Source organism: Astyanax mexicanus, chromosome 12 (genome assembly GCF_023375975.1).
Source record: "Astyanax mexicanus isolate ESR-SI-001 chromosome 12, AstMex3_surface, whole genome shotgun sequence".
In the NCBI taxonomy this organism is placed as follows: domain Eukaryota; kingdom Metazoa; phylum Chordata; class Actinopteri; order Characiformes; family Acestrorhamphidae; genus Astyanax; species Astyanax mexicanus.
In genome coordinates this window covers 27,766,921-27,792,956 of record NC_064419.1, presented here as the reverse complement: position 1 = coordinate 27,792,956, position 26,036 = coordinate 27,766,921, and the positions used below count along the sequence as shown (strand labels likewise).

The 26,036-nt window shown below is 37.4% G+C and overlaps 1 protein-coding gene across 5 annotated transcripts; it reads left to right on the top strand.

The window, feature by feature from the left end:
* Nucleotides 1-34: 34 nt before the first annotated feature.
* On the top strand, nt 35-25,865 carry fkbp15b (FKBP prolyl isomerase family member 15b). 5 transcript variants are annotated; one of them, XM_007231486.4, is made up of 30 exons: nt 35-168; nt 4,366-4,472; nt 4,678-4,753; nt 5,765-5,834; nt 6,463-6,537; nt 6,658-6,756; nt 6,969-7,118; nt 7,246-7,314; nt 8,030-8,173; nt 8,325-8,473; nt 9,158-9,206; nt 9,389-9,514; nt 9,844-9,934; nt 10,473-10,549; nt 11,724-11,766; nt 12,740-12,849; nt 12,953-13,051; nt 13,132-13,226; nt 13,716-13,818; nt 14,215-14,247; nt 15,453-15,624; nt 16,602-16,738; nt 16,845-17,000; nt 17,675-17,827; nt 18,768-18,860; nt 19,081-19,194; nt 19,309-19,416; nt 21,001-21,626; nt 24,065-24,173; nt 25,064-25,865. In XM_007231486.4, the coding sequence occupies exons 1-30, from the start codon at nt 119-121 to the stop codon at nt 25,139-25,141; spliced, it is 3,561 nt and encodes a 1,186-aa protein (XP_007231548.3). In that variant the 5' UTR covers nt 35-118; the 3' UTR covers nt 25,142-25,865. The 5 variants fall into 5 exon arrangements, with proteins under 5 accessions (XP_007231548.3, XP_049341623.1, XP_049341624.1 ...); XM_049485665.1 differs by lacking the exon at nt 35-168 and adding an exon at nt 2,640-2,896; XM_049485666.1 differs by lacking the exon at nt 14,215-14,247.
* The last annotated feature ends 171 nt before the right edge of the window (nt 25,866-26,036 follow it).

Sequence of the window (26,036 nt, the reverse complement as noted above, 5' to 3'; positions counted from 1 at the left end):
ACCAGGCATATGTTATTGTATCAAATTAACCAGGCTCTGCTTCAGTTAATGATTTTATCCGCCGTGTAACTACACGCGTGTTTAACCCTCTCAGCTCTGTGAACACTGAGCCGGAGAGATGTTCGGTGCTGACGATGAAGACGGAGATTTCATGTCTCCTACTGGGGGGTGAGTTCCTGCAGTAGCAGATACAGCACAGTTAGCTGAAAGGCTAACGCGCAGCTCTAGTTCTGGTTCTGTTCAATGGCCAGCTAGCTAACCTAACTAACTCATGTTTTGCACATTTATAAGAATATACCTTTCGTTAAAATCAATACAGCTAATAATTCTTGCACTTGGGTTTGAGTAGCTTTAATCTAATTACTATCAAGCTTGCTAACGTAGCTAGGTTAAGCTAGCCAACTTTAACTTGTAATGCCCGTCTAACTTATAGCTGGCTAAATAGGTTAGCGTTAAGTTAATTTGGTCTTGTTTCAAGTAAAATTTACAATTAATGACAGTTCATGAGTTGGCACCAGTGTCAAAAATACCACCAACATTAAAACCTCAAGCCTAAAATTCTAAGAAATGTGTTAGCTTAGCTAATGTTGTAATAAACTACACTCTTTAGCCGACTGACAGCTTGTTGTGTCTTTCAGTGACTCTAAAAGCTCATGTTTGGTCTGCATTCAGTAGAGGTGGGTAACCCAGGTCCAGAAAGTAAAAATCCAACCCTGGGTTTTTTACTAACTGTGTGGGCGGCTCAGCTGGCAGTTGGTACAAAACCTTGGGTTGGACTTTTACTTTTACTGGGTTACCCACCTATAGTTATTCAGAAGATACTTTAAAAATAGCTAAGCTACACAAAATGCACTTAGTTTCATCCTCCATTTACAACCTATTTACAACACCTATTTCAATTACTATGTGTGTTTGTGTATTAGCTAACTTACGGAAACTTGCACTACTTTTGCATTTATTTATGTTTTTATGCAGATAGTTATATTTTATGTTCTGGATCTCCATTTCTATTCCCCCTTTTCTGTGTTGCCAATGTAAATTCCAACACCCTAACGTTTCTATTTGTCTGCACATGACTTGCTCTTCCTTTGGGCCACTATCATGTGATTCTTGGCCTTCAGCAGTTCAAATATCTCTTAGCCACAGTGCTGGTGTATAGTGGGAACACACCATAGAGAGAAATAAGTATTTAATATAATACTTAAAATGTTATCCTTCAGAAATCCTCTTAAGTTTGTTTCAAAAATGTAGGAAAGTGCTTTCTTGCCCTTACAGTGGAGTTTCACTTCTTTTATACTGTAAAAAAAAAGGATACTGTAAAATCAGAGGATAGATGAACAAAAACTGAATACAAAGCTGTATTCTCTGTTGTGTATATTGTTTTAATGCACACCCATTTCTTTATGTATCACAAATACTTTTTAATAGGTGATTACAGATTTAATGTCTAAGATAACTTAAAGTGGAAAAAAACAGCTTGTAGTCGCTGAAAATGTTTGACAATTGTTTTCCCAATGTTTGCTCACTGCACAAATATAATTGTATATTTGATCATGAAAAATGTTATTTCCCCATTGTTTATTAAGTCTACTATAATTAACCTAAATAAAAAATAGACATAAATAGCCACTTTTACAGGAGAATTTTTGAGACCTTGGTGTAGGTTTTTGGAGCATTGCATTATTTTAGGGTTCTTGTGTTCATTCCTGGCATTCTTGAAAAATTAGAGAACTGTGGTGTTTCATCAGAAAGCATTTTTTTATTTACCTGCATAGGAAATAACAGTACTGAAAATAACAGTACTGTAATAACATAACACTTTTCCCAGACATGAAAATAGTCTTGGCTTTCATAGAATCAAATGAAAATTTAATATACAACAAGTTTAATTCCTGTCTTAGAAACTGCCCCTAATTATTATTTAATCTATTTAAACTAATTAAATTTTTGGAGTGCGACATTCTGATCTCGTACAATCCAATGTGAGGATATAATAATCCTAGAAATATACTTTAAGAATATCAACTAGAATGTTATGTAAGAGAAAAGTTAGGGTAATCTTTAAAAATATTTATAAGGAATAGCAGTTCATCTTGACTTTTGTCATAAGTTTAAAGTTAAGCACAGGAATTTCTATAAAAATATTGTTATAATAAACTTCTTATTGTTTATATTACAGTTGTAATATAGTTGTTTTTAAATAAAGCTTTTTCAAATTCAGGTCAGGACCTCTGCTAATGCACCTGCCTGTTGTTATAAGAAACATAACATAGCTGCTTGTTTATTGACTGTAAAATCATTTTGGCTACCTGGAACTGTGCTTGTAATTTGATTTAGAGAATGCTATTACTGAACTGGGGGTCATTTATCAGTTAAATTTGTGTTTTAGTTTTTTTTAACTGAACTGAAGCATACTTCAGTTGTTGGGCTGACTTCTGTAGCCGTCCATCATGTGGTGTTTTGGGGTCTTGTGGTATAAAAGTTTAATATGATTTGGAGTTTAGCTGGTACAGTGTGTGTGTGTGTGGGCTGGGAAGCAAAGCTGATGGAAAGGATTGGGCAGTGGGGGCAGTCTGTAGTGTGGTAATTCCATTCACATGCTCACTGTTACGTGTGCCGGGCCATGGCAGTGAACATGGACTAGTCCAGCTGCATGGGGAAAGTACTGTGATGCTAGCAGCATTGCCACAAGTCTGCAACAGGTCGGGATTAAAGTGCTGCTGGACTTTTGGACTTCTTGGGTCTGCTGGAAGTGAGCTGGAATAATTTTGGCTCCAGCATCCAAACAGGGCTCAGCTTCCCTCTGGTGTTGAAGATCTGAACTTTGGAGAACTTCAGAACAGGGTGACATGGCAGCGCTGAGAGAAACTGACTACGTGTGGAGAGAGATACATGGGTGTGTGTGTGTAATGTGCATAATGTGCTGTAGTAAAACACGCTATGCACTGTTGTGTTATAGTATCTTTGAGACTTCTAAAAAGGGATACACAGAATATTTGGCAGCCAAAATTATTAGTTAGAAAATGGCTAAATAAATGAAAACCCTTAATTTTTTTAAACTGCTCCACTCCAGTGTCTAAATCAATTGTTTCAAATTAAAAACCCTCTACAGAGTTTTTAATTTTGATTTCATGACAATTTATGAATTTGTTGTTAAAATGTTGTTCTTCTGTAAATCTTTTTAAGTTGTTGATTTATAATTGCTTAAAATGTACTTCAACTGGGAGTCACAGAACAAACTTGTTACAAAGCTTCACATCACTCTCTCTCTCATCCTTTTTAAAAAGGTCTATTTGGAACCAAAATTGTTCTTCTAGTGCATCACTCATTGATCCATTTGTAGCAACGGAATAATTTGAGTGTAGTATCCAGATTTTTTTTTATTTTTTTTTATTGAAGATTATTCTCCTTCTTCTGGTATTTGACAAATTATTTTGTTTTGCTGTTATAATCAAGGTGACTTGTAAGCAGGTCCTGCTTGCTACATTTCTGAGGCAGATTAGAGTGTAGCCCTCTGCCTCTGTTTTCACTAAAACAAAACATGATTTAACTCATGCTTGAAATTAATTGGGGAAATAAATTTGGCATGACGTATATCATATTTTTCATTTGCCTTAAATCCAAGTTATAAAACATAGAAGTCATGGTTTAGTTTTTACCATGGCTTGGTATGAGTTTGGAAATCCAAAAAAGCAACAAGAAGCCCAGTGTTATAAGGCTTGCTTTATTTTGATTTACCTTGAACAGGCAAGTGCAAGTTCCAGTTTGTTCCACCACGTGTAGAGTCGCAACATATGTCATTTGAGCATCGCAATCGCGATGTGGCCTTCTGCAATAGTGGCATCACAACATGTGCAATATCTTGTAAGGCAAAAAATGCTAAACCAGAGGTAGGTTATATCTGCCCAATAGAATATATAATTTATTCTACACCTTTCTTTTATAGACAGGATGCATTATTAATATTGTGACATGCTAGATCACTGGCTATATATATATATATATATATATATATATATATATATATATATATATATATATATATATATATATATATATATATATATATATATATATATATTAGTTTATTTAAAAAAATAGAAAGCAGATGCCTGCTTCAGGATTTCAGTTGTGAGACAAAGTTTTCCACTAGCCTTGTACAGAAGCAGACTGTTGTAATTTAGATTTCCTGATGGCTTCTGGCTCAGACCATGCTGACTAACTTTGGGCCCAGAAACATCCTTATTACTTGTTGCTGTGTCTGCTTTTCTGAGCGTAATGTTTGTGGGTACGTGCGTGTGTGTGTGTTTTTGTACTGAGAAACTGAGAAAAATCATTTTCTGTGATACTCACTCTGTGTTGCAGGGCAAAGTTGGCTTCTCTCTTTGGCCTGGACCAGGCAACCAACCAGGGCAACGAGTCTTTCCAGTACACGGCCCCCAAACAGCCTCGCAAAAGCTCCCTAAACTCAGGTAGGCTCCTCAGTTGGCCCTTAGGGGTTTAAGGAATGACTAATTTTAAAATATTTTACTTGAGCATGATTTAAAATTGTTTGAATGCAAAACATAGTAATTATAGACTGAATTAATATTATTATTCCAGAGCTAATGGTAATTCTCCTGTGTCTGAGGAACTGACCCTCTGTGTTTAATCTCTACTGTTGTGAATGTTTTCCAGGTGCACCTGCTCAGAAAACTGCTCCCCCTGGCTCTCCTGCAGTGCTCTTTGCCACAGCAGTCCATGCCTACCGATAGTACGTACAGCAAGCTCTAAATCAGACCTGTTACTAAATTCTGTTGAATGATTTGCAAATCTGTCACACAGTATTAGATATAATTAGGCTTCTTTATGAGCATGTTGAGCATAGATCTATTTGCCCAAACAATACAAGTATATTGAAAGGAAGATTGTTCTTCATGGCTGCAGCAGTAACTACAGGTTAAGCAATACATCCACTAGAAAGCAGTTAAGTGATTATGGTGATTATGTTTCTTATTAAAAGTAAGACAAAGCAGCAATGGTGTAAACAGCTGTAAACAATGTAAAAAGTTTGGCCATTAGTATCTTCCTCATTCTGTCCATATGCTAACTGACGTAAACTCTACACTAGCTACACATCTCCTGTGATTTCCAGAGGTACTACTTCATACCATACATATTATTAAGCTTTAAGAGAACATGCACAAATACGGACAAATAAAACTCACCTGATAGATTCTTCTGTGGTTATGTCACTCTGGATGCATGCCTTTGGTGTGTCACTTTCTGCAGTTGATTTAAACCAGCCTTTAAGGTGTTGATGGAAACTGTTTATGAAACATGCATTCACATACTTGGGCAAGTAAGCATAGGTTCATGAAATGCTGTACCCAAATGTACAAAACATTTGCAAAAGACACCCTAATTTAGAGTACAAATATTCCTTTGTTGGGATTCATAGTTTGTTTCAGTTTTTTTTTATCATGGATGACAATATTTTTGTTGTTTTTTGATTATGTAAATTCTAATTGAACAAGTTAAGATATTGCACACAATTCAACTGCATGTTGGATAGTTTATTTGTATAATTTAACGTCATCTTGGAGCATTTCTGTTGGTCCATTTATCAAAAAATTAACAGTAAACAGAGCTAATGCAAGTTTTATACAACAGCAGGTTTAACTAAAAGATAATTAATTAATAAAGAACAAAAAGGTGATGGATAAGATGCATACATCTAATTTAACAGCACAGACTATAGACTCTGTTGATCTTTTCTTTGCAGTGTTAATGGACAGTACACAAAGCAAGGCAAACTGGGTGCTGCAGTTTTGGGAAACCACGCTACCAAGGAGGTCAGTTTAATATTTTTTCAATGTTCAGTTAGCCATACATAAGCACAGCATGGGGATTTCAACTTCTGTTTAGGAAATTCTACATTAAATCTATACTATACTATACATATAGGGCCAATGAGGCCTACACTTTTACAACACAGAAGTCAAATGGAGGGAGAATTTAGTCTCTGACTTGGCTTAATCTCTGTCTGGGGAAATTGACACTATAAGCTAAGGTTGGCAGATTTGGCCAAACTTTATATAACAATATATACTTTTTAATTTTGGTTCATACAAAATTATTCTGATGTTAATATGAACAATATTAAAGCCCAAAAAATCTGCCAAGAACAAAAAATATCTGTACCTACAAACAAATTAATGTATGTAGTTCACCCTGTGATAAACATCAGGCATTAACTGATGCTGTAAATAATGTATATTCAAATATCAGAAACATGTTTTAAAATCATATCATTTTTATTAATTGTATAATGTATTTATGTTGAATTAGTGTGCAGCCCTGGTATAACCATTTAGCACTTTTGTAAATAATGGTTTATATATGTTGTAAAGAGTTATAAACCTGTTCTTTATTATCATGTTTGTCTATCTGTTTTCTGTCTCTTTTCTTTCTTTCTCTCAGTATAAATTGCTGCTCTATGCTAGTCAGCAGAAACAGGTGACTGCTGCCAGGATCCACTCTGCCTTCATCTTCACTGTGAGAGCTTTAATTTGTTGTCTAATTATTATTTTTATTATTTGTAATATGTGTTTATTTATTATAGATTAGTAACTGTTGCTGATGTTCTGCATCTAAATCTGCTCTGTCCTCTTCCAGGTCCAGCCCAGTAACTACTGCGCCTTCTATGATGATCAGAGACAGAACTGGTCCCTGATGTTCGAGTCTGAAAAAGCAGCTACAGATTTCTGCAAAGAGGTAAAAGAGAATATCCAGTTTCTTTGATTTTAAGGATAATGTGTAGCTAACAGAGGTTATAAAGCTGTAAAAAAAATTAAATCAGCATATACTTCATTAGAAATTATTAATTACAAATGCATGTGAAAATGCAGTTTTACCCCTCTTGGCACTGTACTTTTGCTTGTACCTTTTCTTGTCTTAATGCTATGGGTGCCTGGTGGCTGTTACAGGTGTGTTTGGCTAAGGTGAACTGCGCTGCTCAGCTCGAGACAGTAGTGATCCAGGACCTGGTTCTGGGGGAGGGTCAGGATGTGGAGAACGGAGACTCACTGGAGGTGGCCTACACAGGCTGGCTACTGCAGAACCACACATTCGGCCAGGTATTAGCACTTACTGGCTAACTGGGTCTAATTTAGCTTTTTTCCTCCAACATTAGCATTATTCAGTGACCTGTTTTAACGTGTCTTTGTTAATTTGCTAATTCTCAGTCCTGCTCTATTTTTTTAGATGTTTGACTCTAACCTGAACAAGGACAAGCTACTGAGGCTAAAACTTGGAGCTGGGAAAGTCATTAAGGTAAGGTCATAAGGGATTAGGCCTGTCAAATTCTTTAATTTCCTCAAAAATTGTCAATGCGCTTTATAATCTGGTGTGCATTATGTATGAATTCTACCAGTCAGGTTGTAAGGAGCAGTAAAGCCACACCAATTAAGTAGAGCATTATACAGTACAGGAGTTTCAGTCTCTAGCCCCCAAAACTGCAGCAGTATTAGCATTATCTGATAAGTGCGCAAAGCTCTTTTGCCATTCAAAGGTGAGTATATTGGCCTGTAGCCTGCGCGTTTACCATGTTAAAACAAGCTATATGTGACAAACCGCTAGGTAATATTGCCATGGCTTACCGGAACACTCAGTGTTCCTCTGTGTAGCTGCTAATTCTATTGCTGCTGCACCCAGAAATCTTAGCTTACTGTAAATAATCAGAAGAGCTTTTAGGAGACAAATCTGTGTAGATTAACATTCACCGCTCGTTTGACTTTAGAATTACAGTTTTGTTTACTTAGCTTTGCTTTTATTTACCAAAAAATAGTCCAGAAAATAGATGTTCATTGATAGTGTGCCTTATTATCCGGTGCACCAGTGAGAAAATTACGGTATATATCATTAATTGGTTGATAACTGTATGTTTCCAAAAACTGTTATCAGCCTATTTTGGCAAAAACACATGTTGCCTGTACTTTTCTCTCTCTCTCTCTCTCTCACTGTGTCTCTCTCACTGTGTCTCTCTCAGGGCTGGGAGGAGGGAATGTTGAACATGCGTAAAGGTGGAAAGCGTCTGATGGTGATTCCTCCAGCTCTAGCATATGGCTCAGAGGGCGTCCCGGGACGGGTTCCAGCAGATAGCACTCTGGTGTTTGAGGCGGAGATCCGCAGGGTGAGAAAGAGAACAAATTTATAGTAGAACTGTCCAACTTAATTTGCCACATTTGCTTGCTCCCTTTTTATGACCAATTTATTGAATAGCTAGCTTTTTAATGGGAAGGGTACTAAAGAATCCTCCTCTAATTGCCTCTCTGTGTGTGCAGGTAAAGTTTGCTAAGGATGGTGGCTCTGAAAGGATGCCTGTTGGCTCCAGAGACTCCGCTGTCCCCTCACCTGCCCCCAGTGTGGACAGCCTGGGTCCTGACCTCAGCCAGCAGGTCCCCAGCATTGTTTCAGCCCCCAGCAAATTAAGGTAGGTAAAGCTAGCAATATCAAAATGTTGTCTTAATTTTTACTTAATAGTTTACAGACAAAGATTGGTGGCACATAGTGGTTCATTTGATGTTGTGTTGTACTTTGTCCTCACATTCCACTGTTCTTATTGCATAAACATCAAACTTTTATTTGACACAGATTTTTTACTTTAGTTAATAAAAAACTCAGTATATCACCCTGGTTACAGTTTTGTAGTATTTAAAATCATAACCCTTGTATTGTGATATGTATGCCTATGTATTTCCAAGTCCAAGCAGTACACAATTCTACTTTGTTTTTGTTGCTTTTAAATATTTTTTTTTACATTACTTTTTTTCCCAAAGTAAGTGAAGTATGTTTTAATTGGCCACCTTGTATTTTACATTTTGTACATTATTCAAAATGCACTCTGGGCTGAAACAATCCTTGTAATTACACCATGAAAAGGTTGAAACTAAATTGCCGAAGGCCGGATGGTTGGGGATAAAGTGCAATAAGGTGAATAAGTTATTATCTGTAAATTATATCACAGAAAGTTTAGCAGTGTTTAAACCTGCCTTTTTTAAGGGCACCCACTGACAGCTGTGGGGGTTAAACTATATTGCAATTGCTATTAGAGCAGGATTTTGTCAAACTTCTGTGTTCAAATCTGTTGAAGACTTACAATTTTTTTGTCTTTCAGTGAACAACCACTCAGAGCTAAGTCCAACTCGCTAAGTGAGCAGTTGTCTGTAAGTAGCTTTATCTTGTACACTAGTCAGTTTCAGTTTAGTTTTCATAATGACATACTAAATTAAGCCTATAATGACCAATCTAAGTACACAGGGGTTGAGCAGTAGTATGTAAAGTAGATGCAAACTAATACATCAATTTAAATAGACCATTGACAGACCTGCGTTTTTATCTCCTACAGAATCCTGATGCCACAAAAGCCAAACTTATCTCCCGCATGGCCAAGATGGGTCAGCCCATGCTGCCTTTCCTCGCTGGGGCTGCGTCATCGTCCTCACAAGCAGAATCTAGTGACTCTGAGCTGGAGGTGTGAAAATTTAAGTATTTATACATTTAAGAAAAACAATTATATTCTAGATTATTGCCAATGAAATATTCAGTTTTGCTATTTGTATTATTACTGGCACTCAAAAACCCTTTATCTCTTTTTTTTCTTTTTCATTGCTTGTTTATTGACATAAACTGTATTTAATGTTTCAACATTTCAGGATGAATGGACAAATAAAAATTAGTTTTACATTATAATCTGTTTTACATTGAAGTTAATAAAGATTTTTCTTAGAAGGATTTGGTGTGACAGAGACAAAACACTCTTAATTCAGTATTGGATTGTGTTTCATTGTTTTTTTATTGCAGGACCCAAGTGTAACCCGTCTAAAGGAGCGTCCTGCAGCTCCTTCTCCTCAGCCAGTCCACCTTTCCTCAGCTCCATCAGCATCCCTACAGGGTGAGCCACACTTCACACTCTCTTTCTTTAAATAAACATGTTTTACATCTCCATTTAATGAATGCATAAACATTAGTTTACACTATATTAACAGTAAGTGTGTTTTTGCCCATAAGCAATTTAACATTAGAATAAATAGAAATCCATGATTTTGAGTGTTCTGGTGAACTAAGGTGCTGTCATTGTGGTCCCAGATCATGCTGCTTGCCATCAGCAGCCGGAGTCCGAGAGAGCCCAATTGGCCTTGCTCTCTCTGGGTTGGTTGATAGCCTTCCCTTTCCACATCACTCCTTGTGTGATCCTGGGCAGCACAGGCATCTGTTAGCTAATGTGTTGTAGCTGGAAAGTCTTCATCAACGGAGGTGCTGCATCAGTTGGAAAAAAGGCGATGTATCGGGGTAGGCATGTGATAGTCTTCACAACACAGATAGTGTTGAAGGCATGCCTAGTAATAGGGGGGTTCATATTAACGATTGTTTGATCAGAAGATTAGTCTGGTTAATGTTTTGTTAATGCTTTATGTCTTTTGCTCCTCCAGCAACTGCCTTAATTCCCATTTCCATGACTACTGCCGCTCCCCAGCCTGTGATGCCTGCTGCGGTCCATGCTTTCCAGGTAAGGACATGTTCATAGGTTCAGTGTTACCAATTGTTCCCCAAAAGTTGTTTGTAAGCCAAGGTGTGTTTGGTGGCAGGTCTGCTTCCTCAGTACGCTTCCTCAGTTTTGCTTTTTGTTGACCTGGTGTAAACAAATATATATATATATATATATATATATGTGGATCTTCACAACTACAGTGGAGAGCTGTAAGCTCCCACTAGCTAAAACATTCTGTGAAATTAGTGTCACTTGCAGTGTTGTCAATTTTGATAATATTCACCAAGAGTTGTGGACTTTGAAAAAACACTATAACAGATGCAAAAGCACTGACTGTACTGACTTGGGATATGAGTGTGGGGCCTCCTGCATTGAATAGAAATGTGATTTCAGCCATATTCACTTGTCTGTTCGCAAAAAGACAGTTCCAGCCAGGCGGTGATGGTCATGATCATTATCTCCCACTGCACTGTCCACTGTGTGTGGTAATGCTGCCAATGACATATTCCCAGGACACATGTGACACTCTGTATTAAGTAATGTTAAATGTGCAAACTTTAGAAATACATTGGCTAATGCTTTTCATGCTCAAAAAAATGTCATTTTTCCACTCAGCAACAGTACATTATTTATAAAAGAAATGTGTTGCTGTGACTTGTTGGCAAGTCATACACGCACATAACATTTTTGCCAAAAATATAATGCCATTAATGTCTGCGTTTTGGATCGATATATAATATGTAAACAGATAAATAAAATAGTTACAGAATTAATTATATATATAATAAAATAACATTTTATAATAGCACTTATAAACAATTACTAAAAAATACAATGTTACTCTTTAAGCAATCCGATAAAAAAATAAATAGCTTTAATCTTTGAAAACAACAATTTACCATTTTTCTCTGCTTAATGCATCTGGTCAAATGCAAATGGAACATGTTTAGTAGCACATTATGTGTTTATCAAATTTTAGCACCAGCCAGGTTATGACGGATTAACTCCTATTTGCTGCACAGGAGGCCACATTTGTTTCAACCTGTCTTAGGCTGTACCCTCTTTATTTACCCTTACCACTAATGTGTTTTATAACCATTTATATTCTTCAATTGAGCTAAGTGAGTGAAATATAATTGTCTTTTAGCCGTATTCTTATTCTGACTCCACTGTGACTCCTTCTCACTTGCAGCCTGTTGGACAGATGTACCCTGCTCAGACTGTGCCTTACCAAGGTAAGCTTACATGCTAGTAACCATATGTATTAATAATAACCATATGTAGAGCACAACCCACATAATGCCTAAGAACACTAGTTGAATTTTGCAGGTACTTTAGGAACTACTTCAGAAATTGTTATAGCTTACAACAGTTCCAGTCTAGAGATATCTAGAGATAAACACAGTCAAGAGGCTTTACTGTCATTCCACCTTAGTACAAGTACACAGTGGATCAAAATTGCTACTCCAGGATCAACACAGTACAACAGGGACCCACAGTACACAGTATAGATGATATAAAGTACAAACTTGCAAACAAATTGTAGAAACATGAAAGTAAAACCCTACGATAAATATAATGGACATTAGACAGTTTAACAGACTGCACTACTGATGTATAATCTGAATGTGCGTGATGAGGATTGTATGTAACATGCTGTGACATAGAGGTATGTACACTCACCTTATAACATACCGGTATGTGAATACAGCAGTTTGTGAGTTTGCAAATGTAGAGTACTTGTCTTCACCAAATTTAATTTCTTCCAAAATGAATGGTATTTTAAATCAATTTTAGACCCCCCTCTGTGTCAGCACATGTCCCTGCACTTGCTGACAAAGATATTTTTATTATGTTGTGAGAATTTAATTATATTTAATCACAAGAATTAGTGCATTAGTGACATCAGGTGCACTCTTAATAAAAAGGTGCTAGGGATTTTTTTGAGCTATCCAATAAAAAAAACTGTGGTTTGATAAATATCTAAACAAGTGTAAAACAGATGTTTGAGTGTGTAGAAGCTCTTAAAAGGGTTTCTTCATGCTTATTAATTATCATGAATTGACATTAGGAACAAAGTCAGCATTGTGCAGCATGAACTACTTCTTTAACCAACACATTTTTTTGGTATTAATAATTTTACAATAAAAAATAAAACAAACAGCTATCTTTGTTGACTATTGAACTTATTCTGTTTTTGTCCACCAGGGAGTAGCGATGTCACGTCCTTCTTAATGACTGAGGCCCGGCAGCACAATACAGAGATCCGATTGGCTGTTGGTAAAGTGGCCGATAAAGTGGACCAGTTATCTGCCAAGGTTGGTGATTTTGGTTTTTGCCTTTTAGGTCATTTTATTCATTGTCTCTTATTCCCTTTTCTTCTTTTCACTTGCTTGATTCATTGCTTCTTTCCCCAATTAGATGGAGGACCTGCACAAGCAAGGTGGACTCTCGCAAGGCTTGTCTAACGTTTCAATGGAAACAGCAATGATCATGCACAACATTCAGCGCATTATCCAGGTATGTCTACCACAACCTTCCTGGTTCAGTGTCCAGAAGATCCAGCATTGCGAGACAGACTGCTTCATTTCTTCCCTCAGGAAAACGAGTGCCTAAAAAAAGAAGTGTTTGACAAGAGCTCACGCATCGAAGAGCAAAACCGCAAAATAGGAGAACTCATCAACCAGAATCAGAGGTCAGTGTGTTTACATGAACTTTAGACATGAGAAAAATAATAAACTTTTTGCCACTATTTTTTTTTTAACACATCGAGTCTCTGTATGAACATCAGCTAGAAGATGAAGATAAAGTCCTCAGTTTCAGCATCTCTCTCAAAGTGTTAATCGCAGCCTGCCTGTTTGCTGTTTAAGTATTAAGAAATTCTAAAAACTACTGGAATCTCATTATAAAAAGATTTGTGAGTTTGTAAACACGTTGCATTTTTTGTGGTGTTGCTTTAAGCAGTCTTACGTTAATATGTTCCATTAAAAAATGTAGTTTTCTGTTGGTTAGGCTAAACATAGGATTCTGGACAAAAACTGTGCATTTTTATTAATATTATTATTTTTTTTGTTAAGTGTTTTCAGCTAATGCTAATTTGTCACTTAAATCCACTACATTGCAATCATTATATCACTATAGAATGCCTGATGTTATAAATGCTGTTGTTTGTGTGTGCGTATAGGTACATGGAGCAGAGTAATCTGTTGATGGAAAAGCGGAACGACTCTTTGAAGAACTCGAGTGAGCAGAACCAGGCTCGAATACTGCAGGCAGAACAGGACAAGGTGCCGTACAGTCCCACACTTCAACATTCTGAACATGTTCTGCTTACTGAACACACTTCTCCTGCCTTTATGCTTCCATTTACCTTACTGTCTGTTGAAGCATTATGTCAGGGTCATGCAAAAAAACAGCAAATTTGCTGATGCATGTACCAAAAGAAATGCTCCAAAATTACATTCATTTAACTACTTGATGCAAGGTTTTTGCCTGGCTATGGCCATAAGCTGAAGATCTCTTAAAAACTAACAAATCAAAGCAGAGGGGAGTGTCTAATTTAATTGGCTCTGCTGTTTGTGGGGGATGATCTCCAGTGCTGCAGATGCTTATTTCCCCTTTTCCCCTGGTTTGACTGGACTAATTAATGTGATTTGCTGGTAGTGACTGCTTTCTTTTCCCAGCATGCACTGCCACAGGACCTGGGCAGGAACCAGGTGAGCTTCCTCTGGACTATGCCCTTAACCTGTTCTTTTTGTTCTTATGGTCATTCCTATATTTTCATTTCATCAAAACCTGTTTGTTCATTTTTGTTTTCTTTCAGCAGTCGCCATCAGCAGGCTCACAGTTCCCTGCCCATCACGCCACACTAACGCTCCACATCGCTGTTATTGTTTTTCCAGCCCCATGAAAAATGACCATTTTCGTTTTTCAACCATGTGTCAAAGTCTCATTTAAAGGAATGGTTCAGTGAAAAATGAAATGTACAAATTAACACTTTTAAACCAGATGTAGTTGGTCAATCAAGACCAGTTTGGTTTCCTAATTTTTTTTTTTTCTTTAGTCTAAGGCTAACATTTGATAATTGATGGTAACACAATAGCAATAATAAAATTAAAAGTAATCTAAATGAATTCTGTAAATACACCAATCAGCTATAGAACTAAAACAGCTCTTGTCCAATGAGACTTGAACTCCACAAGACCTGTGATGGTGTCCTGTGGTGTCTGATCCGATCCAGATCTGATGTCAAATAAAAAAAATGAGGAGACCTTTTTTTTTGCAGTGTATAAACAAATAAGCAAAATGCGCCTTGCACCTTTAACAGTTAATTGCTTGTTTTTTAAGTGATCTACAGAGAAAATATCATTGTCTAAGATGTCTAAGCTAAACACTGGACAATAATAAAGGATATTAAATTTGTTTCTGTTTCTTATAGTTATACTTAGTTATTTACTTCTCTCTTGCCTTATCTGAGCTAAAGCTAAATCTGCAGCTGGACTTGTGCCAAAAAGCAGTTGTGTGACTGGCTTCAATCATTCTCCACCTTTTGCTTATGTCTGCTGGTTCTCTGGCCTGCCCTAGTGGGATTCTAACCTCTGATGTTCAAACAATGCAAATGCCGGCGATGACGTAAGAAACAAAATGTGGAATTCCCACAATGCACTTGCCACATTTTACCATCACAAATACATTACACCCCAAATTAATATATCTAGGGAGATTGTTAAATTGTGTATGTTTAAATATGAATTGAACAGTTCCTTTAAATATGTGGATCGTAAAGATGTAATAATAAGCAAAGAAGGTGTGTTGTGTCTGTAATTGTCTGTGATGTCATATATTTATAAAGTGTAAATATTACTGTCAGAAGTGGTTGAGGTGTAATTTGTTGTAAATTGTATTTTTTCTGTTTGTTTAGGCTCGGTTGACTGAGGAGTTGGCAAGCTCTACAGCACGGGTGTCTGAACTGCAGTTGGAGCTGACTGCACAGCGGCAGAAATCTGCAGGGCTGCAGTCCAGTCTGAGTACCGCCCTGCAGGAGAGTCAGCAGCACAGCGAACAGATCAAGGCCTTGGAAAGCCAGCTGCAGGGTGAGAACCGTCCATTCTGCTGCTGTCTGACAAACGCAGCCTGACAAACACAGCATATTCACCCCACTATAAAATAAATACACCATGCTGTTGATAGCCAACAGCAAGGAGTAAACACGATGTATGTTTACTCCTCGCAATGTGCTTGTAAACACACGTATCAAAAGCTCTGCAGCGCTCTGCGCCGATATTTCCAGTAATAGCTAAATTCACACCTTTAATCCCAGAAAACGCTCTTATTACCTTTTAAAAAGCAATTTAAATGCCTGATTAAAGGGCTGATTATTACAGTTTTGAGTGCTTTGATTATTACTGGTTTTGAGTGTTCGGCACGGATTCTGCTCTTGATTGGTCCTGAATGCAAGACAGCGTGCGGGTGTGGGAGGGGCTGGTGATGTCATGATGTCATCAAAAAAACGTTGCAATGTAAAATGTTTTCAATATCGTGCAGCCCTAATTGGAAATTAGTGATTTTAGTCAGTGTTATTTTTTTCACATTTCTGTAAAATTTAATTAATAAAAAGTTCTGCAATGGCTTTCACTGCTACTAGGCTGAACCTCAAATGACTCCCTAATCTCTACATAGTGCACTTCATGCATGTAGCATTATATAGCTATCAGAGAGCTCTTTTTGATTCAGGAATTGTGCACAGATGCCTACAGGACATTTAGGGGCAGTTCCCCAGACAAGAATTAAGCCTGATCATAAACTGTATTTTCTTATTTATTATCTAATTCTACTTAAAATGCTATGTCCTCCAAGACTAGGCTTAATCCCTGTCTGGGAAACTGCCCTATATTGAATTATTAAGATTTAGAATTCATAGTTGTATGACTCACAGAGTGGAGTAGGGTGTTGAGAACACTACCTATGTTTGGATAAATAGGATCTCTAGGTGTAGTTAGAGGCATGAGGTTAAATAGAATTTTCTGTGTGTGTGTGTGTGTGTGTGTGTGTGTTTGTGTGGGGGTTTCAGAGCTAAAAGACACAGCAGAACAGACCCAGACTCAGTACAGAGCAGAGAAACAGAAGCGGAAAGAGGCAGAGTTTAAACTTAGCAGCCTGGATGAAGAACTGCAAGACCTGAAGAGTGAGAAAGAGAGTCTAGAACGAGTAAGTGTCATCATACTGCATTTGAACATATTGTGAATACACCTTTGATTGGTGGTGAACTTATATTCATGTCTGTTTACTTCATAAATATTGTTGTGTGGGTCAGACTCTGTCAGACAGGAAGCGGAAATGGCAGGCAGAAAGGCAACGCTGTGATGAGGAGCTTGAGGACTTGAGGAAAGCCAGTCAGCTGGAGCTGGACACCCTCCGCAGCCAACTGCGCAAAGCCAGGACCAGCACTGACCATGCAGCAGCTGAACAGGTATAGGGAGAAATGGTGTGTGTTTTCGTGTGTGAATCACCAACTGTCAGCAGACCCCTTAGAGTAGAGATGGTAAAAGCTAGCATCTGGTAGCATTAGCTTTTAGCTATGTGCAGGAACAACGCAAGAGTTTCTCTGCAGTAAAATAAGTTATTTACACTCTGAAAAGTTTGATGGCTTTGAAGTCTCGTACTGGACACTTGGAGAAACTGCCTGTTTACTCTCTGCTCCACTTAATAATTCCAGATCAGTAACAAAAATCAACCAAATTCTGCATGTTTTAAAAATAGACATAAAAACTAGACAACCATAATGAAACGAAAGGTTTGGAGGCCATGAACTGGTTGATTTGTATTGAATTCAAAATGAGGTTTAGGAAAGAGCCAATTTATGATTTTATTCATTATATTTTGACAGTTGCAGATTTACTTGACTTTTTCTATACTTTCTATTACACTTAAAATGATGATTTTCAGTAACATTCCTTTTTATGTAATGTTTGAATAAAAATCCTCAAGATTTAGTAGTGTAATGTCAGGAAGAAAATTGACAAAAATCCTGGCCTGTTAAGGGGTTAACATAAATACATGTGTTCCATTCTAAGGCTTTTTAAAGTAATTTAAATAGCATCTTTATAATGTAATAATTAACATACTATTTGTTTGTGTGTGCAGTTGGCCCAGATGCAGGCTGATGTGGAGCGTGAGTGGCAGGCTAAGTGTGAGCAGACCCTGGCAAAGGAACGGGAGCAACAAAGCAGACAACTGACAGAACTCACGGAGCAGAGAGACACAATACAGCTCAAACTTACTCAGTTACAGGAAAAGGTACTTATTCACACTGGTATATGCTAGTTGGGGTATGTCAGAACATAGATGGTTACCTTATTGTGTATATTCCACTACTATGTCAGTAGTTTCTCCTGTCATTGTTAAAAAGAAAGTACTTTTCAGTCACATTTCAACAAAATGAAGCCTCTGTTCTATGACCTTTGACAAGTCTGTTTGTGTGTTTGCACAGACAATTCTAGCTGAGGTAATGCCTTATATAGCAGATTCCTGGTACACACGTGACTCTGTGGATCAAAGAATATTATAAATGCCCAAACAACTTTGGTAACCAAATCTTTTATCCATTTTGCAGCCACTATAAGGCTTTATATACTCATTATCTTTTATCACACATTTCATGTTGCCTTGCCATGAGCATGCTGAGCAATGTTTAGCCTCACTCACAAGAGAACACGTCACTTATACAGGTGTGGGTGTTTTAAGCTGTCCCCTGGCGTAACACTTCATGATAAATTTACATGCTGCTGTCCCTTGACATTTGGCATGCCAGTATGTGTCCCTGCTTTCATAAGATACTATAAAAATACTATAATAATATGCAATATATGTCTAAGCCAAAATATCAAAATTGTAGGATTTATGTGCTTTAGTGTTACGTCAGAAACATGACCACATAAAGAACTGGCTTCATGTTATTTTGAAATGAAATTTAGCAACCTGTCAGTTTTATAGAGATTATGGTTTGCAAGACTGAATAAAAGTACAATATTTGTAAGTGACACATTTATTTATTTATTTTTTCAAAGGATAACAGGGTTGAAAATTGCCATGCGGAAATGGCACCATGCTTTTGTAGAATGACTGTCTGTTTATGCTTATGAACTCTTTCACACCTATCAGACAAAGCGTGCCTTCATAAGCCAGGCAGCTGGGTGCCGGAACCCTGTGAAACACTGAAGTCTCTCTCTTCCCACAGTTCTCTGCTCTCAAGCAGTCTCGCGAGGAGGAGGAGCAACGGTTACTACAGCAACAGGAGCAGGGGGAGGAGCTTCAAGCCCTGAAAGAGAAGGTTAGTAGTAGTGCAAACACAATACATTGTTTGTTAAAGGGTAGCATCGATCAAGATTAAGAACCTGGACTACAGCACATGATCTTACTCAATTAATGCTAGTTTTAGGTTGAAAAAAGTCCTTTTAGCTACGGACAATACTTGACTTGACTTTAAAATGCAAATGAGCCTGTAGCAAATTCTAATCAATGAGATTTATTTATGTGTGTATATGTTACAGTGTTCTGCATTAGAGCAAAGAGCACAGGTACTGAAACAGCAGGGAGAAGCTCGTGTTTCAGAGTTGGAAAGGAGACTGGCAGGGCAGCAGCAGCAGACCGACACTTCAGGAGAGGTGGATAAACCAAATATCTTTACCATCATTAACCTGACTGTGACCAAGCACTTATAAACTCCACCACACAAACCTATATCTGTGTACTGTGTGTGTGTTTGTGTATATAATCAGGTAAAGCGCGTGATGAACGGTGTGTTCCACTCTTTGCGGGGGGAGTTTGATCTCCAGGAGTCATACAGTGGTAGTGATGTGCTGAAAGTGATCGTCAGCACCATTAAGGTTTGTCTGTTTGTTTTACTTTTTTGTATATTTTTTAACCAGTTAAATATACCAGCCCCTCTTTACATTATGTGACCATTTCATTACAAATGCACAAGTAGAAATGGGCCAAAAAGTGTTTACACCATTGTATATTACATTTTAAGTGTTTTTACCACTTCTGATAGGGATATTACTGTGCTAAATGCTGCATTCACATTCTTGTCTGTACGTTTTTCAGAGATGAAAGTGGTTAACCTGACCTAGTTGCGTTCATGTGGTTTGCGTCGTTTTTTTAAAAACATATTTTTCATTTTTGTATTTCTTGTATGCTTAAAAAAGAGGTTGTGTGTAGATGTCCAAATATGGTGTTACTATAAGAATTAGTATACAAAAAGCTTATGAGCTATAATGAGCAAAAAGCTCATTATAGTAAATTATATGTAAAACAGTTTAATTAAGCAGTAAGCAATTATTTCTTCAGAAACGCTTAGGTTAGGCATCCAGAGTAGGATCTGGAATGTGCATCCTCATGCCTTCAAATCTGGACTTTGACTCCAGTTTACAGTTTTGCCAGATATTAAGGGAACAGTTTATGTAATTGATTGGCCACAAAGTGTCACACCTACCAAGAAGCACAAAGTCCAGACAGGAAGGAAAATTCAAGGTCCAGATTTTAAGACCTATGAACCTGTTACCAAGTGTTTCACAATAATATCTTCATTAGGGGTCAAAGGAATGCTGTTTAGACACTGTGGTTCACTATACTGCACTACTGTAGTTTTTTTTTTCTCTCTCTCTGAAGCTTTCTGAAAATACCTCAGGAATGTCACATCTACACAAGGGATTTATTGTGATAATTACTGATGACTTATCTATATTTTGCAATTAATATCTATATGGCTTACAATAGCATTCATACCCCTTGACATTTATCACTTTTTTTATTTCTGTGGAACGCGTGCCCAATGTGTAATTATGGTGTGTAACTGTGGTTAAATACCTATTTTATTAAACACAAGGTGACAAAACTTAGAGATGTGAGTCCGGATGGGGCTAAAATTACCGGAGGTTCAATGAAAAACAGTAGGGAAATTGACCGGTAATTTTCTCAGAGAATGTCTGAGAAAAACACACACATGGTAGTTCTGGACGGGAATAAACTCACAGAGGACCCCCCATAAAAGAGAAAAATGACTCCAGGACCCCCTGAGAAACTAATCCCATCCGGATAGGGCTTTAGGTGTTCAAAAACGTCAGCAGCACTGCTGTTTCTGGTCCGCTCGTACCAGCAATACACAGTAACACACCTCCACAGCAGGGCTGAAAATGACACACCACCCAAATAATAGCTGCTCTGTGGTGGACTGTTGGGTCCTGACCATTGAATAACAGGATAACTGGAGGATAGTAAAGTATGCAGTAAAACAGACTGTGATTACAGAACTATAAAGTGCTCCTGTATGCTACATAAGTAGTGTTAATAATTTGGACAAAACCAAAAGGGGTGAATTTAATTCTGTATTTTAATCATCTGTATTAAGTTTGAACTAAAGAGCTTAAGAGCAGCAGCTGAACTAAGTCAACCATAATTTTTTTGTACAGAATGTCACCCTCCAGCTGCTTTCTAAAGATACAGACTCTGCCCAGAGCAGTGAAAGAGTGGAGGATGAAGAAGAAGAGGAGGAGGAGGAGGAGGAGAGGAAGAGTGAACCACAACCTGAGCAAGAAAACCTTCAGCAGGAGCTCCATGTAAATGGAAGCAGAGAGGAGGAGGAGGAGGAGGAGGATGAACCAGTGCTGGCAGTAGAAGAGAGGAGAGATGCTCCGGAAGAGGTGCAGAAGAAAGAAGACAATGATGGAGGGGCAGAAGAGCAGCAGAGCAAAGAGGAGAAGGCTGAACCAAAAGCTGTGAAAGAAGAAGTGGAAGAGGACATGAGTGCAAATGCAGAGCTCAATCAGGCTCCTCCGACAGACAGTGTCAGTGGAACAGTGGAGATCCAGACTGAGAAGGATGAAGAACTTTCGGAAGATGATGGAAATGTAGTTCAGGAGAGTGAAATCACACCTGAAGAGGAAATTAAGGTCGAAAGTGAAAGTATTTTGGATCCATTAGGTCAGCCAGATGAGTCCACGCCCATCGGACCCCCGAAGAACCCCCCGCCACCCCCGAACCCTTTGCAGGAGGACACCACAGAAACAACTACAGAAACAACTACAGAGGCTAGCAGGTAAGCAGAGCATCACATAGCCAACACACTTAAAATGAATGTACTTCAAAGTCTTCTTTGAAGGATGCCATTAAAAGATCATGTTTGATTCCATAAAAAAGCATGGTTTAAATGATGAGTAAATGTGTGAAGGTGTGGGTCATATATTTGACCTTTGGGGCTGGATTCACAAAACTGTTTTTAAAAAGGGTGTGCTTTTTAATAAACAGTTCTTTTAGTTATTCTTAGGAGTTTTCTTACATGTCTTTACTTTTCTCTTTAAAAAGTGTGAGGGAACAAAATATTATAACTAATGGCATCAACTTGCTTCTGTGCCCATTCCTGATCTTTATATTTTAAAATCAGTTCTCAAGTCAAAATATCAAAATATACTTTATTTATTTGAGGTAAAATATACAGCTATGGAAAAAATAAGAGACCACTTAAAAATTATGAGTTTCTTTGATTTTACCAAATTGAAATCTTCTAAAATATAATCAAGAGGAAGATGGATGATCACAAGCCATCAAACCAAGCTGAGCTGCTTGAATTTTTGCAGCAGGAGTGGCATAAAATTATCCAAAAGCAAGTGTGTAAGACTGGTGGAGGAGAACATGCCAAGATGGATGAAAACTGAGATTAAAAACCAGGGTTATTTCATCAAGTATTGATTTGTGAACTCTGAATAAATATAAGCTTGTTTTCTTTGCATTATTTGAGGTCTGACATTTCTGCATCTTTTTTATTTCTGCCATTTCTCATTTTCTGCAAATAAATGCTCTAAATGACAATATTGTATTTGGAATTTGGCAGAAATGTTGTCCGTAGTTTATAGAATAAAACAACAATGTTCATTTTACTCAAACATATACCTATAAATATCAAAATCAGAGAAACTGATTTAGAAACTGAAGTGTTCTCGTTTTTTTTTCCAGAGCTGTAGAAAATGAACACCATGAACACAGTGGAAAGTAACTAAGCTATTGGGATCTTTTCTAAATGATGTGTGGTTGTTGGAAACTACTTTTTCTTTTGCCTGGGTATGCGTGTAAGGTGTACGCTGGTCAGTCTGTAGAGAGACAATGACAGAGTGTAAATAGAGTCATGAGTGAAGCTCCACATTCCACAAACATCTGGTTTTGATGTTGGTGGAAAAACTGTAAGGAGTTGTGGCAACACAAGAAACCTTATGAAACACAATACAGAATATGAGGCATTAATGATGAATCCTTCCTTGCTACCACTATCTAGGTATGGAGGGGGAAATTTGAAGCTTTAAGCGGCGCTAAGCACCGTTGCAAATTAATAAATATGATTATGAAGTAAGTAAATAAAAATAAATATAAATACATCCTTCAGCAAATCCCTGCAGGAGTTCAGTTTGGAGTATGTGTATCACTGAGATGATTCAGGTATAGTTTCCTGAAGAATTGATTGTTTAAAGTGGATTACATAGACTAGATGATTAAATTGTAGAGTAATTGCGTATTTGGTGTTTTTGCACAGATGATCTGCTTTGGCTGGAGATCTGTGGTATCGAACATCACTAAGCACTACCTACAAAATCCTTTGTAAAATCACCAGGTTTATCTACTTTAAAGGAGACCACAATGCATGTTTTAAAAGTTCTTTTCCATATGCTTTGTGCAATTTCACATTCTTACCAGAGAGATCTTTAAATCCCCAACCCCCAACAACGTAGATTCATGAAGTGATTGAAACAGGTTATTGCCCACGTCTGTTTTTCTGCAGTTGCCAGATTAAATGGATATCTAAACAGGTTCTATGTCATTGTTTCTAGCACCAGACAGGCAGCTGTCTGCAGGAGAACAGTTATGGGATTTCACCACAAAATCTGAGGAGTAATCAAATTCTTTGGCTAAATGTTTTGAATTATCATGACTTAATGAGTTAGTAATAGAACAGAATGATCTCTAACTTAAATCAAACACACTGTTCTGTTTTACTGTAAGGAAATGCATATAGTTTTGTAACATTTTTAAACCATTAACTAACAATTACTACTTTTCCCCATAACCTGATTTATAGCATGTTGTTTGTTTTCAATTTCAATGAGTGTGTTTACATTATAGACCTAATAGAATATCAGTGTTACACCTTGTTTACATCTGGTTGTTTACATTTTGGTTGTGTTTTTAGAATAATAGGATATACAGATTGTCCACATAACCTCACAATAGTGCTAAACCAGTTAAACAATTAATATGCACCAGCAGTGGTGTATCATTTGCATAGAATATAACAGTCAACAGTTTCTGTTGCAACTAGAGCGGAGATGCATAGGATTACCAAGTGTACACACATAGTTACAATCCAGTCTGGATTCTACACAATTTGGCTTAAAACTGCATTAAACAACCAGGTGTGAACTGGATCTTAGTCCACTTTCTCTACACTTCTTCTACTGTCGCCCCCACTCACCCCTGCTATTCTCTCAGCACGTCTGAGAGGGTACAAGGGGACAATTCAGAGGAGCAGTTTTTCCAGAGCCCCGCCCCAACAAAACCCCCACCGGCCCCCACCACCGATGAAGAGGATGAAGAGCTGGTGAGCAGGGATTGCAACACTACACGCAAACACATCTCCATTAGTTACCTAATCCTAGTGTTACCAGATACTAACCAGATTAATACTGAATAACCACATCACTGATTAATTACAGTGTTTGGATTTTTCTGACCCAAAAAGTTTTGTTGTTCTTCTCTTTTTGTTGAATAGTCAGTTAAACTACTTTAGTGATTTATGTCAAGATGAATGAAACTGTCAGCAGAAGCAAATCTGAGATTTGTGGTATGTTATGATTGGTGAAGGCTCCAGCTGTTTAAAGTAGCAGTTCCACAACTTTATAGTGTGATATGGAAGAGTATCCACACAAAAAAAAGTCTCTCTTGCTCATTCACACATGCGCTCTAACCCAGAACCTTTCTTAACATCTGTACATTTGAACATGAAATATCCGAATCAGCTGTACTGGACATTATCTGGACTTTATCCTGCCAGCCCCATGCTTTAAATCTGGGTAATGTCACAGTGAGTTTATATGTAAATAGATTGGATAATTAACTAAATAATTCACAATGGGCATGTCTCCTGTGCAGGCACCTCATGATACAAATGGGGGGGGGGGACCCTTCGGTACTCTGCAGTACTGAGACACCCAGCCCTAGACATCAGCCAGTGTATTTCTTACCATATCATGTAATAATTTCAATAACTATTATATAGATATTGCATTTCCCATCACTGTAAAAAATTCTGAATGTAGTATGGAGCATTTAAAACCAAGCCCACTCTAATCTATTTTATTTACATCCCATCATCTCAATTATACAATGCATTTATTTAAAAAAAACGTTATATATTTTTTTGTATATTGTATTAGTCAAACTTTAAATTTGACCTCATCTAACATCTCCTGCTCTCCGATTGGTCTTTAGAGCTTAAAGGGACGTCCCCCTCCTGCCCCTCTGTTTGGTGATGACAGTGAAGATGATGATCTGGACTGGTTGGGTTGACTTCACTCTTAACTTAACAGTAAAAAACACCAGTGCCTGTCTACAGGTTAACGGTTGCCAAGAACGGTTCCCATCTGGGAGGAACACAAGAGCATGGAACAAGGAGTCGGAACTGAAGCTCCTCCATTTCCGAAACCTTTTAGTGTTAACAAGTTCAGAAATGTTAAATGTTTTCATTCCTGAAGGACACCAGCGCAGCGGCTAATACAACTTGACCTTCAGACATGAACTGAATCAGCTGTTGTTCAATTTGAAAACCAATCATCTGTATCTACATACTGTCACGCAAAACCTTGCATCTCCAAAATGCCAACGTTTCATGGACTTTTAATGGAAGTCAGTTTAAAAAGATTTTATTGGTCCATTCATCATGAAATTCTGATCCAATAAAAAGAAAGGACAGAGTCATGTTCTGTCAAAAGGTAGGGGAGAAAAAAAAAACTATAAATGGAGATACAAGGTTCGAACTCAAATTCATCTCTTATAATAAATGTTCATCAGTAGCCTGAAATGTGATCAGTAATGACTCTCTTTTTTTTTCAAGTTTTAATCTGCAATAATTTATGATTGAATGTTTCTCTTGTGAAACAGGGTTTTAATGTAGAATGGTAAGAACAGTGATTATGTTGGCTTGCTACTACAGGGACATGTCTTAGTATTTGTACTTTTTGCTAACAGATACATATTCTGGAATAATAAAGGAACGGCTGGATCATTTCTTCAATCTGTTTCTTTTCTGTCCTTTTAAGTAAAGAAAATTACATAAATATAAAATTATATACAAAACAAGTAAACTTAGACCCAGGGCCAAACAACAGCAAGTATATGTATCTTTTCTACATGTTGACTTCTGAAGTAAAGCAAATTGTGTAGAATTAACTGGTTGGAATAGAAT